This window comes from Canis lupus, chromosome 1 (genome assembly GCF_003254725.2).
Source record: "Canis lupus dingo isolate Sandy chromosome 1, ASM325472v2, whole genome shotgun sequence".
NCBI classification, from domain to species: domain Eukaryota; kingdom Metazoa; phylum Chordata; class Mammalia; order Carnivora; family Canidae; genus Canis; species Canis lupus.
In genome coordinates, this window is record NC_064243.1 from 91,969,491 (window position 1) to 91,986,030 (window position 16,540).

A 16,540-nucleotide genomic window follows, 5' to 3' on the forward strand; every position below is an offset into this window, starting at 1 on the left:
AAATTCCCCGTGTAAAAGAGCAGGTAAGAAACTGCTGTCCATTCCAGACAATCTGGGGATGTGACTTCCCAGATAAATCAGTCTTTTCTGGAAAATAAAAGAAGATCCCCAACAATATACTGGGGACACTTTAAAACCCTCCAGATTCACTGGCTTAAAACAGGACTCCCATGAGAATGGGGATTGACCTTGGGGGTGGTTCTCCACAGAAGACAGGAAACTTTGCCTCAATCCTACTGCAGACAGATTTTCAGCAATGGGAGAAGAGGGTTTTGCACTGTGTTTAGATACACTGCTGCAATCTCAGAGGAGTGGCAGGCCTTGGCGGCAGAAAAGCAAAAAAGAGAAAGGAGACCTTCTCCAGCTCTGGGAATCATGCACAGTCTCCGAGGCTCAGAGGCAACCCCAAAAGAATGCCTGGCCAAGTCCAAAGAGTCAAAGCGCAAGCAAGGAGAACCTCCTACATTCACACATCAGATTTCTTTCTGATCACGAGGTATCAAGAAGATGCAAAGATGTCTCTGCAGGGTGTCATCTGACAAGGTACTACGGGGCAGAACATGAAAAATCAGGCCTGCGTAGAGCAACTTGCTAAGAGAGTCATTGCCAATGGAGACTATTCAGAGAAATCAGACCTCATCAGAGAGCACGGACCCCTGTGAGTTCTGTTGTCAGTAAAACTTAAATTGGGTGAAGAGGAATGGGATGCCACCCGCTACATGAAAAAAAAATTGGGGATTGAAGTCACCAGTTAGTTATTACAGAATTAAAATGAATACAGGCATAAAACACTTAGTTTCCCCACCCAAATGCTGAGTTTTCAAAAGAGAGACACCCAGGGAATGGCAGAGGTGGGTGTCTTCCACTTGGGCAAAAGACACTGCATACTAAGTCTGCAGTGCTAGTTAGAGACTGTACCAACTACTCCACTTCTGGTACAGAGAGTGGCATGACCACAGTGGTGATAAAAATATGACCACATGGGATCCCTGGGTGGCACAGCGGTTTGGCGCCTGCCTTTGGCCCAGGGCGCGATCCTGGAGACCCGGGATCGAATCCCACGTCGGGCTCCCGGTGCATGGAGCCTGATTCTCCCTCTGCCTGTAGAGTAGAGTCTCTGCCTCTCTCTCTCTCTCTGTGTGACTATCATGAATAAATAAAAAAAAATTAAAAAAAAATATGACCACATGGCAACAAGCAAACCTTAGTTCCTGCATGGTAGATTGTGTGTGTGTGGGGGTGGTGGTGGTGGTGGTTAGATTTAAGAGAGGAAAAAAAACCTGGACTCTGTAAGGCAGAAGAAACCCCTATTATTTTGAGAGTATATCAAGGGTGTACATTGTGGCAGATATTGTACCACTGAAGGAACCCTTTCCGGATTTCCCAGGAATTAGGATCAGAAATCTAGAGGAGGCCAAGGAGGTGGTATATTTCATATCCAGGAGAAAGAAAAACAAAACAAAACAAAACAAAACTCAGTGGAGCTCCTCCAAAAAAAAACAGAGCAAATCCTCTAAGAAGGCCTTGAAGGGGATAGGGTACCTATCCTCTGATGGGGAATAGATAACAGTATGATAAACATGTGGCCTCAAATCCAGGCTGCAAACTCCAAGTCACTACAATCCTAATACTGCCTTGTTGGAATCAAGGACAGGTGGAGAGTGTCTAACCACCCAGGGTTTCCCTGAGGCCTGTACAATATCCAACCAAGAACCAGTGTCCCAAAAAGGGCTTGAGAGGAAAGTTTCATCCAAGCCCTTAGGAAAAGAGGATGGGAAGAGGAGAAGAGGGGACAGGTGGTGTTTGGATGTTTGTATCATATAAATATCATGTTTGTACCTTCTCCCAAGCTCAAAGAAGGGATCAATGCTGTACTTTTTCTAAGGCAGCAAATACTTTTAAAGACTAAAATGAAATAAGAAAAAAACCCATTTCCCCCATTATTTATAATTCCTCATTATTATTTACAATTGGTCTTTATAGTTCCCCATAACTTGTATTATGGATGGCTCCCTTATTATTACAGGATGGCCCCTTGTTTCAGAGTTGCTCCCGCTGCTAGCAGGTTGGGAAGTTTACAGGAGGTGGGGATCTGGGAAGATCAAGGTCAACGTTCACCTCCCCACAGAAAAGAATGCATAGACTGCAGAGAACAGGGTCTTACAAAGGACTTTGAGTGACTGCGCTCTGGAGACTGTGATGCTAAAGCCTCAGCTTTTCCCCTACAAAATCTTCATCAAATCTACCCCACTCCCACATACTGCAGGTACAAATAATCAAGGCTGGCCGGAGGACGGGGTTCATTTAGGGGTGATGAATGATGTCAAAAAGGTAAACTGAGGCTTGAAATGCAGGGAAATGTGAAGAGGGGCTGAGTCTTGTGTATGAGGTGCATGGGGTGAAAGAGAGGCTCCCCTGGACATGTGATTTATATATCCATTTATGATTGCCTAAACGACGGCTCAAATAGAGTATCACATATGTAGACAATCAAGGCTCTCTTTCAATGTAAATATCAACCAGTCATTCCATTACATGTTAATAAGGCAGAAGGAAAAAGAATAATTATATTACCTTAGTCATTGTCTTTATAGGTCAAGACACATTTTCTTGACTCTGAAATGGCTTTTTAATCTATTTTAAAGACTAAAGGTCAAGATTGATATATTCAACTGCCACTGTAATTAAAATCGGTCTCTTGGTAGAAACTATTTCCTTCCTAGAACAGTTAAAGAAAGTGATCTAAAAATAGAAGTAATATAATAATGCTTTATGGTTTATAAAGCCTTTCTACATTAATTCTCATATGATCTTCACAGTAACTTTGTGAGGTGGGAAAAGCAAGGAATATTACCTCCTTTTCACAGATTAGAAAATTGAGGCTCTCTAGGATTGAGAGACTTTCTTGAGATTACACAGGTATTAAATGTGAGACTGGAATACAAGATTTAGCTCTCAAAGTTCAGTATCATTTTCATTTTATGCAAAAATATACCCTAAGTATAAATCACGTGGGAATCTTTCAAATCAAAATATCAAATATATCAAGTGAAACTCTTTTCTGAGGAGTGGCTTGCAAAATTAACATTTGTTAAATGGCTTACTGTTAACAAACAAGATTCACTTTCTAAGAGGAAAGGGTTTAAATAGGATTGATAAGTATTATTTGAAAATGATGACAAAGTGGTCAGGTTAAAGACAATAGAAAGTTTTAAAGGGATAGTTACATTTTAACCATCATAAAAAGTTATCTTTAATGTATAATAATTGCATTTTCTTGTTCATACAGGTTACTGCATTAACCTCACACAATTAACACAGCATTTTTGTTTCTTTGTGAAAGAATGGTAAATTCTTCAGAGAAACCCAATGAAGATAATATACTTACAACTGGAAATTTCCTTTGGGGCAATTGCTCCCCTGAACTCTTAGGACTTCACATTTTGTTTGCATTGAGATCAAGCAAGGCAGAAAAATTTCTACTTGGTGGCTCTTGTTCAGAAAAGGCATCTATGATTGCTAACAGGAGCATGTAGCCACCACCCTTGCTTGTACTGTTAGAAATGACAGCCTTTTGGTGTATATATGGGGGCTTCGGTGTGTGTGTGTGTGGGGATGGGACTTCCTACAGGAAACACTTCAAGCTAACAGGAGCATGTAGCCACCACCCTTGTACTGTTAGAAATGACAGCCTCTTGGTGTATATATGGGGGCTTGGGTGTGTGTGGGGGGGCAGGGGATGGGACTTCCTACAGGAAACACTCCAACCAGGAACATTAAAGGAGAGAACACTTTCACTTTGTGTCTCTTGGTGGGTTATACCAATTATGTGGGTTCTGATCAGCATTTTTAGAAAATTAGTGAAATCAAACAGAGTAGAAAATATCAGATATCCTTGCACAGAGTATGTGTTAATATTGATCTGTGGCACTTTGGTTTCAGACACCTATATATGAATGTGTAGATACATAATCCTGTGCATGTGTACATAGAGATGTATGTATGTGCGCGCATGGGCGCACCTGCGCAAGCACGGGGCTGCAGTGTAAGGGTATTTCTTATTGTGGGCTGTGACCCCAAAACTTTGAATGCTCTGCACTAAGCAGTTGAATAAGCTACCTGCAGGTTATTGGACCCCTTCTTTGAAGGCTCTACAGAGGAGGGTCTCTTGGGCCTAGGAGGCCTGACCGTGCAGATAGTAACACTCTGCTCTCTGACTTCTGTGCATTCAGGGTGATGCAGAAACTAACACGTAAATACGTTAAACTGCAGCAATGTTGAAAAGAAGCTTAACTCTGACAGAGTCAGGACAGGTTTTTCTTGTAAGTCTCAAACAAATTAAAAATGTCCAGATGACACTTCTTAGCTAGCTCTGGTTTCCCTTTCCTCTTGAACCAGAAAGCAGCTAACGAAATCTTAATCTTACACGCCAAAGCATTTAGAGCAAAGAAGTTTTAGAGATCTTACAAATGTCTAACTATATAAAATCTTCTCTAGTCACATAATTTTATGACATCTAGAGAAAAATTTTAAATTGTTATGCTTTCAACATGAAGTTCTGGCAGTTTTGTACTACCTGAAGCTATTCTGAAATATTTATGAGGGGGGAAAAAACACATTTGGATAAAAAAAACTTGCATAAATTGAACGTGTTCTGAGAATATTTGACTTAAATTGGTGGATTGAAACCAAGACCGCTGTTTTGATTCCTCTGATCACTCTCTACAGCCCACATCCCTCCGCCCTCACCAGGACCCAAAAGACTGGCATTATCAGTGCATGACAATGAAACTATATTCTGAGACATCTACTCCTAAACACTGAATGCTAGAATTAACCCTTCGGGAACTTGCTGGGTAAGAATTAAGTGACAGGATTTAAGACCAAGTTTTCATTCTCAAATGTGTAAGATCTCAAATCTGCCTTTTGTAGATTATTCTGAGTGCTAAGAACACGTTCACTTTGTATTGAGTTTATGTCATCACTAAATCAGTGGATTTCTCAAAGTGTGGTCTTGGATCAGCAGGATCACAGTCATCTGGGCACTTGTAAAGAATTCCAATCTTGAACCCTTCCCTACACTGAATCAAAAGCCCTGAGGGAGGGCTCCAGTGATGTGTCTAATCAATGCTTGGAGGAACGCTGCAGGAAAATATTCTCAAAATTTGTTTTCTTTGCCAGGGTCAGACTGCAATTACTACTTCAGGGAGAGTAAGCATGGAGATAATGGGCATTCATTCCTACAGTGGTGCCAGTTAAAGAGTAATTTTGAAAAGTAAGTACTATTTGGATTTTTGCTGTTCTTTCACTCTCTTCCTACCCAATCCAATCCAACCCGTAGGCAATTTTGCAACTTACATCAGCAACATAATCAGAAGATTAACAGAATTTTGGTGAATCTAAAATTAATCTCTTTCACTCTCTTCCTACGCAATCTAATCCAACCCACAGGCAATTTTGCAACTTATATCAGCAACATAATCAGAAGATTAACAAAATTTTGGTGAATCTAAAATTAATCAGTTTACAACACATTAAACATTTGTGATTTTGAAAAATGATGTGGTGAGAAAAGAAAGTGAAAGTAACCACACTTCAAAGAAATCTGAGGGTTATTTGTGGATTTCCATTTTTGCCTTCGAGGATTAGGCAGCTTTCTGGTAGGCCAGAACTGGCTCTGGTACCCGTACTGTAAACCTTCATAACTCCTAGAAGCATGTGCCTGGTTCCCAACGATGGTTCACTACATGTCTGAGTGAGTGATTAAAGGAAATAAATCCAAGTACATAAATACAAACATAAAACATTCACTTGCGCTCCAAAATACTGAATAAGAGCAGATCCAAAAATCTTTACTAAATTTAATGCTAGTTTCTGTTCTCTGAACTTCCAACAGCCTAATAAAGGAGAACTTTTTCCAGGAACAAGATCTACTTTGAATTGTGACACCACATAGACAATCTTTATACTGGGCTCTAAAGAAAGGGTTGTGTCATCTACATGCATTTGGGGAACAGGACCAGATAGATACACTTCATAATCGTCAAAGGCTTACTTGAGATTTTTGCAAATAATAAATCACTTTTTTTCAAGAGGTAATGTATTCCCGTCTCCATGTTTTTTTTTCTTCATGCATTCTTCTAGAGAGATTCTTGTGCTTATATAAGCATATGCAAATGTATGTTTCTATTTAAACACATGCACACTACCTCTTGCTTTTTCCCTTAACAATATGGAGGTCTTTCCATCTCTCTAGATCTCTATCTATGTATGTCTCCTCTATGTACACATACCTACACATACATATTTCCTCATTCTTGACTGGCTGTATAAAGTTTTCCACTGAATGAACAAATGCACCAAAGTTTATTTAACTATTTTTCTGCTGATGGACAATTAGTCTTTTCCTAATTTTTCTATTATAAATAACTCTACAGTGAATTTGGTTGTTTATGTGGCATTTCATATATGTAAGAGGATCATCAGTAGGATAAATGACTAGAAGTATGCTCTCAGGGTCAAAGGTACGTGTATTTTCAATTTTTATAAAAATGTCCACAGTGCTCTCCAATCTTATCTGTGCCAGTTTAAATTCCTCTCAACAGTGAGCCAGAGGGCTGGTTTCTTTAAACCCCTGGCAAGGCTTACTGACTTTTCCAGCTTCACCCGTGTGACATGAACAACAATCTCTCTTTACAGTTTATTTTTCATCTCCTTTTCAGTGGGCTGCTCACTTATATACATTCTCCATTTTTTGGTCCTTTTTTTTCTCATGGATTTATTTTTTTTTAAAGATTTTATTTATTTATTAATGAGACACACACACACACACAGACACACACACACGAGGCAGAGACATAGGCAGAGAGAGAGGGAGAAGCAGGCTCCATGCAGGGAGCCCGATGCCGGACTCGATCCCGGGACTCCAGGATCATGACCCAGGCCGAAGGTGGCGCTAAACCGCTGAGCCACCCAGGGATCCCCACTCATGTATTTATAAGAGTGATCTATATATTAAACAAATTAGTTCTTCAGATATAATGTCTCAAAACTTTATGCCAGGTTGCTGTTTCACTTGTGTCACTGTCACCTTTATTGTGGTTTTCGTAATATAGAATGTTTCCCCTTTATGTAGTTGGTTTTATCAAGATATTCTTTGTAGTTTCTGGATTTTACATCACACTTCACTATTATGAAACTTGATAAGGATAAAATGCATTTTTCCATCCAAGAGAAATTAATTTTTGTATAAGGAGGTAGTGTATGGAATCAATCTACTTTTCTAAATAATTATCCAGTTGTCTAAAACATCATTTATTGATAATCCACATTTCTCCACTGACAGCCAATGCTACCTTTGCCATACACTATATTCCTACACTCATTCGGTCTGTTTATGGTGTTTAGTCCACCACTGGTCTACAGGGATCTATTCATGTGCCAACAATTCTGTTTTAATTATTGTAATTTTATAATATGTTTGAATCCAACTGCAGGGCTGTTAACATCCCACTCCATTCTCCAGTATTACTCTTTTTACAAAATTTCCTTTACTATTCTTGCACATTTATTTATATAAACAGCCCTTTCTTGCAAAAAGAGAAAAAATCTACTGGTATTTTGATTGGGTTCATATTGAAATACAAAAGTTAATTTAAGAAGATTCAAAATGTTTGATACTGAAACTTCTTTTTCAAGTATGCAACTTTTTATTTAGCAGCTGGATCTTATACATATACTATTAGTTTTCTGCCTGTTATATTTTAAATTTATCATAAATGAGATATTTGCTTCTATATTTTCTGACTACTATTGTTTACATCTAGAAAAGCTATTGATTAAATTGAATATTAAATATTCAGAGATATTTATTTATTGAAATATTTATTAAATATTATTGTTTAAATTTTTATTATTTATTAATAATATTAAATATTATTAATATTTAATTTTATTTAATATTAATACTAAATATTATTATTTAAATATTTATTAAAATAAATTCTCTTATTATTTGTTATAGTTTTTCATTTGATGCTCATGGTTTTTATCAGGTATACAATTATATCATCTGTAATGATGAACTCTATCACCTTTCTATTTTTATATTTTTTCTCTTATCTAACTACATCTTTCTTGTAATTTTGAAAGCATGATTAAAAACCTCACATCTTCCTTTCCTACCAGGCAGATGAGAAAGGTACTAAAACTTATAATAAGTAAATTTAAAATAAATGTATAAAATTACTTCTAACATTGCACAGATTACAAAAGTCCTAGCCAGTGAAATTTATGGGTACCAATAGTTTGAATCAAATATACTAGCTAAATTTTAAAAGAAACCAGATAATCTGTGACAATACAAACAACTGTAGTTATGCAGGCTGAGAAGGTGGTAATAAATCACATGCTTTTGGAGGATGAACTGATAAACATGGGAACGTAGAGAAATTTTCTCTCATTTGAAAACAGGAAATTGGTTGTAGGCATTGCATTGTATTTTCCCTCATTAAATGAAAAAACATGAGCTAGTAGACTAGGCAGTATTAAAATTTTATGGGTTTAATTACCCTATGATGCAGTAATCACAATTGTGGTTATTTACCCCCCAAATACCAAAAAAATCCCACTAATTCAAAGGGATACACGCACCCCTGTTTATTGCAGCATTATTTACAATAGCCATGATATGGAAGGAGCCCAAATATCCTTTGATAGATGAATGGATTAAAAAGAGGTGGTGTATATAAGCAATGGAACATTAGTCAGCCATAACAAAGAATGAAATCTTGCCATTTGCAACAACATGGATGGAGCTAGAGAGTATAACACTAAGCAAAATAAGAAAGACACATGCCATATGATTCCATACATATGTAGAATTTAAGAAACAAAACAAATGAGGAAAGAGATGAAAAAGAGAGCAGGAGAAACAAACCAAGAGACAGACTCTTCACTATAGAGAACACACTGATGGTCACCAGAGGGGAGGTCAGTGGGAGGCTGAGGGAAATACGTGATGGGGATTACGGAGGACACTAGCTGTGATGAGCATATGGCGATGTTGGGAACTGGCAAATCACAATACTGTATACCCGAAACTGATACAACACTGTAGGTTAACTATGTTGGAATTAAAATAAAAATCCCTTACACTGAATCCATTAAACATGTAAACCCAAGGATAAAGAAATAAAAGCATCTTTAACCCTTAATGTCTTAACTTTCTATAATTAGATAGGCTAGACCAGACTTTGACTTATATAAGTAGCAGATGGACATTCAGATTTTCTTCCAGGTAACTAACTGAAAGAAATTAAGGTATTTAACATTAATCAAAAGCGGGAAAGATATGAACAATATTAGTTTCAACACATTCTCCTTGTGCCTCTTGGTGGGATCTACTTTTAGCAAGAGCCATTTAACATATATAATTACTAAATGTATATATAGAAAGGTATAAAAATTAGCTTTCATATCACAGTCTAAAAAATGATTAATCTTATTTGGTTAACAAGAAGAAAAAACTCCATAAATAACCATCTAATTATAAGAACACAAATGTTATTTTATGGAGAAGTGAGTAAATAAAGCTTAAATTGCTACTTATTATAAAGTCTGGTATAAAATAAACTATGTTGTGATGAGCACAAAAATATCACTAGCTACAATCACAAGGTTTTGATCCTCAAATGCAAATTGGGTTCAGGTTCCAAAATTCTAAAATTCTACAAATTCTAAGGTTCTACAGAACAATAATGAAGAAAAATACGAGTTTTAAATGAATAAAGATACACAAGGAAACATCACGGTGATGCATTAGGAGAAAGATCAAAGCATGATGAGCTCAGAGTTGTGACTGGAGCTAACTCTTTCACCTTAATGTCCATGTGCCACTGAAATATTAACAGTAAACAGATCCCTAGCATTATTAATTTAATAAAACATAAAACATTTATTCAAGTAGTAACTTAGCTAAACTCACATCCAATGATGTTCCATTAAAAATATTAATCTTTTTTTTTAATCAGCAGAAAACACCTATTAAAATGTGTGTATACATATTAATATATTAAAAACATAGGTATATATATATGTACATATATATTACTTATATACACAGACTCCACTAACCAAATAAAAAAATTCAGTAAGTAAAAGAAGAAATAGAATTTTGACCAAATCATTGAAAATTAGTAGTTTAGACCAGAATATATATTGATAAAATAAAATTGTATTTGTTGCCACCATAATCTTTCAGAAAATTCTGATATTTCTTTCTTTTTTTTAAATTAATTTATTTATTTATGATAGTCACACAGAGAGAGAGAGAGAGGCAGAGACACAGGCAGAGGGAGAAGCAGGCTCCATGCACTGGGAGCCCGACGTGGGATTCGATCCCGGGTCTCCAGGATCGTGCCCTGGGCCAAAGGCAGGCGCCAAACTGCTGCGCCACCCAGGGATCCCAAATTCTGATATTTCTATGTAACTTGAAATCTGAACATTTTTACAATGCAGACATCAAATACTAAAAAAAGTTATGTAAGATGTTTTTTCATTTAAAGTTATAAAACTAAAGGAAATCATATGCTCAAATGCAAATTTTCTATTAGTCATTCAGAGATCCTTCTAGTATAAGAAAGATGGTTGTATACTGAGTATTAGATGAGGTAAGAAAATATTTCAAGTGCTACTTATTTTTCTTAGTAATGCTTTCAATTTGAAATTAACTTTTTGTTTCTATTGGCATGTCTTGGGAACTAGTTTGCACACTGGAAGAAACTTTTCTTTGACCCAAAAGTTATTCCTGCTAAATTTAGATGGAAGTATTTCTATATAGACTGAAGTCAAATGTAAGAGTCAAGGCAATTATTCTGAGAACCAGAGCCACAAACCTTGCTACCACAAACTGAGTAAAGGTTTGTATTGTCCCTAACAACTCAAATTTAACTAGTTTCACACCAACTGAATTAATTGACTATACATTCCATTATAGCCTCTCAAGGAACAGCCCAATTGACGGTCTCCCAAGCAGGAATTCTGGCCATAATATAGGCTACTGCTACCCAGTGCGTCATGTTAGGCATGCTACAGGTGATAGGTTGAACACTAAAGAACAGCCAGAGAAATGAACTTCAGTTGCACAGCATGGTTCAATGCTTGAAAGAAATGGCTCAAGTCTTGACCGACAAGTTGCTAAAGATTGTGCTCATATGGTTCTACAGAGAATGAAAAAGATATATGAAAATAAGCAAATTCCCTTTAATGACATGGTACCTACCAAAAACATCTTAAGTTCTAGGAGTCTAAGCTACAAATTTTCTAACATTTGGCAAAAGGAGAATGGTAGAAATTGTAAACAGGTTGCACGGCACTTAAACTTTGCTAACTTTACTAGAGTAGCAGATGTGAAATTGTACACAGAATTACCATCTCATTGTGAATGAAGGAGATGAGTATCTTTTGCACTGTTGAGAGGGGGATCCAAATCAACTATAAATTTTGGTAATAATGCAAGGTAATACAATAAACACTAGCAGATGTGTATTTAGATTATACACATCCATCACAGGACACTATCTCTATGTGCCTTGATGAGAGCACCTTATGATTTTTCCATGCTAGGTTATCTTTTAACTTTTTTTTACTCCTTTTGCTAACAAGGAAATTTTCTTTTTAAAAAAAGAAAACAAGCCACCAAAAAAACAACTTTAACAAGAGAACCTTTTAAAAAGCATAAATTTATACAGTTGATACTATGAACTGATTTTTTTAAGCAAGTTTCCACTATTCCCAAGTATTAGAATGCAGTTATTTTAAGTGTCAGTTTAATTTGCCAATTAACATAATAAAAATCAAATCTGTGTAATGGATCACTTAAAGCGTAATGATACTTTTCATAATCTACACAGAAAACAAAACAAAACAAAAAACTACAAAACTTACTTTATTATATTTGCACCTGTATTGCCATGACCCAAAATAATCAATTTTATTAACTGAGTGATAAGAATAACAAATTTAGTAAACCTACATCCAGTGGATGAAGATGCTTGACAGATAGCCTGCAGTCAGTGTGAAGGCAGACAGCAATGTCTGGAGAAAGGGAGGCAGGACGGGGGAAGGGCAGATGGTATGCCAGCATAGGAGAGGGTGGGTGAAAGGATAGTGGGAAAGAACTCATTCTCCACATTTTCAGTTTTCCTAAGGCATTGATAAGTGGCAACTGAAAATGAGTTTCTGAGTGGCCTTTATCAGGAGTGCTATATAGTACTGGCAACTGATCTACCTCCTTTCCTTTAAACGGTAGATACAGTTATTTTTACATCAGAACGTTTTACAATTCCTTTGTAAATATTATGATTTTAAAGCTGGGAGGAAATTAGGATATCATGTAGTTTAACTAAGCCCTTATTTTACTGCTAGGGGAAATGAGGTCCAGGGAAGCTAGGATTTCGTTTCTAATCTATATAAATATACTGGCGTGACTAAAAAGTTTAGAAATGCCATTTTTAGTGTTATTAAAATCAAGAGACAAACACACAAAAGAAATGCTTCAAAAACACAAAGGAAAAAGTACAAAAAAGAGCTAGTCATCTGTTCTGATGTTAGTAGAAAACAGTAAATTAAATATAACGAGCTCTAAGAAATGGATTAGGGAAAAGGTACTAAGTGATAGAAGTCTAAACACATGTAATGATTACAAACATAAAAATTACATACAAAATACTTACCAAGAACATATTATATCTTTAGGAAAATCCATAAAGTGAAAAATATAAAGCCTCTCATAATTATTTCCTACAAATTTGTTTCTACTTCAATTTCATTATAAGAACAATATATACAGCAAAATTACAAAATACACTTAATTCAAATCCCCAGCCCCCTTTTACATGAAGCACCTACAAAATCAATTCTGTTGCTACTCTTGCTGGGGGATTCTCAGTGATTATTCTCCTTACACTTAGCTGAGCTTAGAATGGAAAGCTCAGGACACAGAATTTGATGATATCAAATCCTGCACAGCTTGTTATGAATATTTCTAGGACATTAAAATCTGTGTCAAAATTAATATTTTTGTTAAATTTTTAAAACTTGAAAACTCAAATAAATATGTAGCATGTTCTTCAGATACTTGATTATGCCTATCGTCAGAGCCAACACAGATGTTTTTTCATTAGAATCACCTAGGTCAGGGCTGCCCAAAGTGTCTCTGGTTGAAGAGAGGGACATGATAATATGGCACATGGCTAAACACTTCCAATTTTACTATTTAAATATGGGTTTTCATATACTTCAGAAAAAATTACACTAGTTTAGAAGTGAATCAACTTCAAAATTACATTAGTAGATAATAGTACAGGTGACGTGAATATGCCCAAACTAAATGTCTAAGGTTTGGGAAATGTTGCCCCTATGGTAACTTCCTTGGTGATGAGCTAACATAAATATTACTGTTGAAAGGTGTGTTGAAAATTGTATTTTGCTCTTTATTACTTCATTTTTATCTCATCAGGCAGTGTAAATCAGCATAAGATCAAAGTAAGTTCTTTCAGATTTACAGTATTTTACTGAATATCATCACTGAAGGAAGCCTATGAAAATCAGCATTAGTAAGACTCACCTCTTTTCCCATTATAAATAAAAACTTCCCAACTCACACAACTGTGAGGTACCTAGGGTATCACTCTGCATACTACCACATGTACCACATTCTGGATAATACCACAGTATTAAGACTGCTCAACACATCCTTGCCCCGCCCAGCCTGTGTTGTTTTTTATTTCCCTCTTGAGAGGAAAATGTACCATAGAGGCTACCAGGAGGCCAAATTAAACAAATAAAAACTCAAATACTCACTGTCGCTGGGGAGGCCCGAGTGGTGTGTGTCACTGAGTGACCAGAGTTCTCCATTGAATTGCCGATGAGATAGGTTCCTCCAGAACTGCTGATGAGTTGTCCTCCCGTGACGCCCATCTGAATCCCACCGGTGCCCACCATGCTGTGGGACGAAACTACGGTAGTCACCTGCGCAGAGCTCCCTTGAGTATCAAAGTAATTCCCTCCAGTGTTTTGGCTGTACATCTGTGTTTCTGTGTAAGGATAAGTTGTTGTTCGGCTTTAGAAGAAGAAGGAAAAAAGGAAGCAATTTAGTAGCTTATTTATATCATCTTAATGAATTTTTTTCTAGTGTGAATGTATGTTTAAAATAGTTCTATTGTCATTCTCTTCCACCCCACACCCCACAGCCAGCCACTACTGAAAACTTGGTGCATGTGTTCTCAGACATTTTTTGTCTGTAGAGAGTCTCTTGGTCATCACCTCTTCCTTGGTTTCTATGGCCTTTCTTGTCCACTTTTTGCTTTTTTCACCACAACCCTTCAAGGACCTTTTGGAGGCTCCAGCTTTCTGGCACCTTAAATACTAGTATTTTCTGAGGTCTCCATGTTTAGCTCTTATTTTTCCTGTTTTATTCAGACCACCTATTTTTACCATATACATGGCTATAGTCAACAACCTTATATGAGTTAATATCTCTCTTTCTACTTTGTGGTTATACTTGAAGAATTTAAAATCTGTTTTGTTTTTTTTTTTAAGATTTCATTTGTTTATTCATGAGAGACACAGAGAGAGAGAGGCAGAGACACAGGCAGAGGGAGAAGCAGGCTCTCTGCGGGGAGCCCAACATGGGACTCGATCCCAGGACCCCAGGATCACGCCCTGAGCCAAAGACAGACACTCAACCACTGAGTCACCCAGGTGCCCTTAAAATCTGGATTTCTAATAGCCACCTGGTTATCTCTACTAGGAAATCCCATAATAAATGGTAAGTCCTCATATGTAAAAATTAACACATGACTAAAGAAAAATTCCCTATCTCTCTTGTTCCTTCTCCTACACTCCCCCTCTCTGTGGAAGGCAGTACCACTATCCTCAGCTCTGGAAATGATTACTGAACTCTTCCCTCACCCACATGGACAGTCACTAAGTCTTACTAGTTTTACCTTTTAAATAATTCCCCATTTTTCCTTTCTGTTCTCATACTCACCACCTGCACTCAACAATATTCTATTAGAATTGCCCTGTAATTGGTCTTCCTTCCACTAATTTGGTTCTCTTCCAATCTACCTTCAACTTTGTTGCCTCAGGGAACTTTTCCAAAATTCAAATATGAAAATAAAACTTTTCTTAAAAACCTCTCCATGATTTTCCCGAGCCTTCAGAACAAATTCAAATCCCCTGACCTGCCTTACAAGCATCTGACATACCTACGTAATCTCTGGACACACAACCTGCTCTGTTCTCAAATGCTTTCCTCAGTCACATCATACTGACCAATTCACTGGTTCCTCCTGGAATTAATTTTCTGAACACCTCACTCTCTGTGGCCAGTCCTCATAGGGTTGTTAGGTTTTGTTTCCTGTACTTTCCCAACCCTCTGTGCATCCCCGAAACAGCTCTCAATACACTTATTGTTAATTTCATGTCTTTGTGCTCCTATGAAATTACGTTTCATTCCCATCTGTGCCCTCAACATTTAACACAGTTGCTGGTATATAGCAGGCACACTAGTTAACAAATAAAAATATGATTCTATTTGAAAGTATATTTGACATATTAGCCACTTTCATAAATCTCTAAAACGTAAATTCCTTTTTGTTCTGTTAAAACATGAGAATTTATGTAAACTACTCCAAGATATTTTGGTATCACTTAGAGTAGGTCATTTAAAACCATTACAAATTATAATTGTAATATACTTTATAATGTAAATTTTAGTGAAATAATCAAGATGCTGCAAAACTAATCTCCACTGGGTAAAGTTACTGCTTTCCAGAAAGAGATACCACAGATCCAGGTATAAATTTTAGTTTGGGGTGAAGAGTGAAATAACCCCACAGAGAACATTTTTTTTTACAGATGGAGAAATGCCATTTAAAATACACACATCATCATCATCATTGCTCTATTTCCCAGCTGTAAGTCCATTTATATATTTCTTTTATTACACATTTATATAATAAAAAACAGCCATGTTGATTTCAAATTTAGTAAAAAGAGAAATACGCTCATTGTAATTTATGTCCACTAACTATGATAGTCACCCTACTTCACTGTGCTTAAAATAACACAATCTGATGTTGCTATTTAAGTGAAGCCAAGTAAAGTGTAGAAATACATATATGACAATAAATACTTCCACAAAACCAGGCATGGTGCTGGCTTTCCTTTTTACAGTCTGGACAAAATGACTAAGCGTGCTCCCAACACAAAGCTGATTTAACAAGTGAGACATATAATAGCTAATGATCACTAATATTTACCGACCATTTCCTATGCACTACGCACAATTTAATGTGCTTTTCAGGTATCAGCTCATTTAATCTTCATTACAACTCTACGAGATAGCTACTATTATAATTTCTATTTCACAGACAAGGTAATTGTTTAGAAAAGGTTAGATTACATAGCTTGGTCCAAAGCAAACAACCAGTAAAAAAAAAAAAAAAAAAAAAGATTTGGGGGTCACCTAGGT

The 16,540-nt window shown here is 36.5% G+C and overlaps 1 protein-coding gene across 40 annotated transcripts in view; it reads right to left on the minus strand.

Moving 5' to 3' along the window:
* Window positions 1–16,540, minus strand: part of RFX3 (regulatory factor X3) — a 288,998-nt gene that overhangs the window by 86,307 nt on the left and 186,151 nt on the right. For all 40 annotated transcript variants that reach the window (XM_049092573.1, XM_035712800.2, XM_025423429.3 and 37 more), the window contains one exon: window positions 13,864–14,122. In XM_049092573.1, the coding sequence (XP_048948530.1) occupies window positions 13,864–14,122 (259 nt within the window). The remainder of the gene's footprint in view (window positions 1–13,863; window positions 14,123–16,540) is intronic.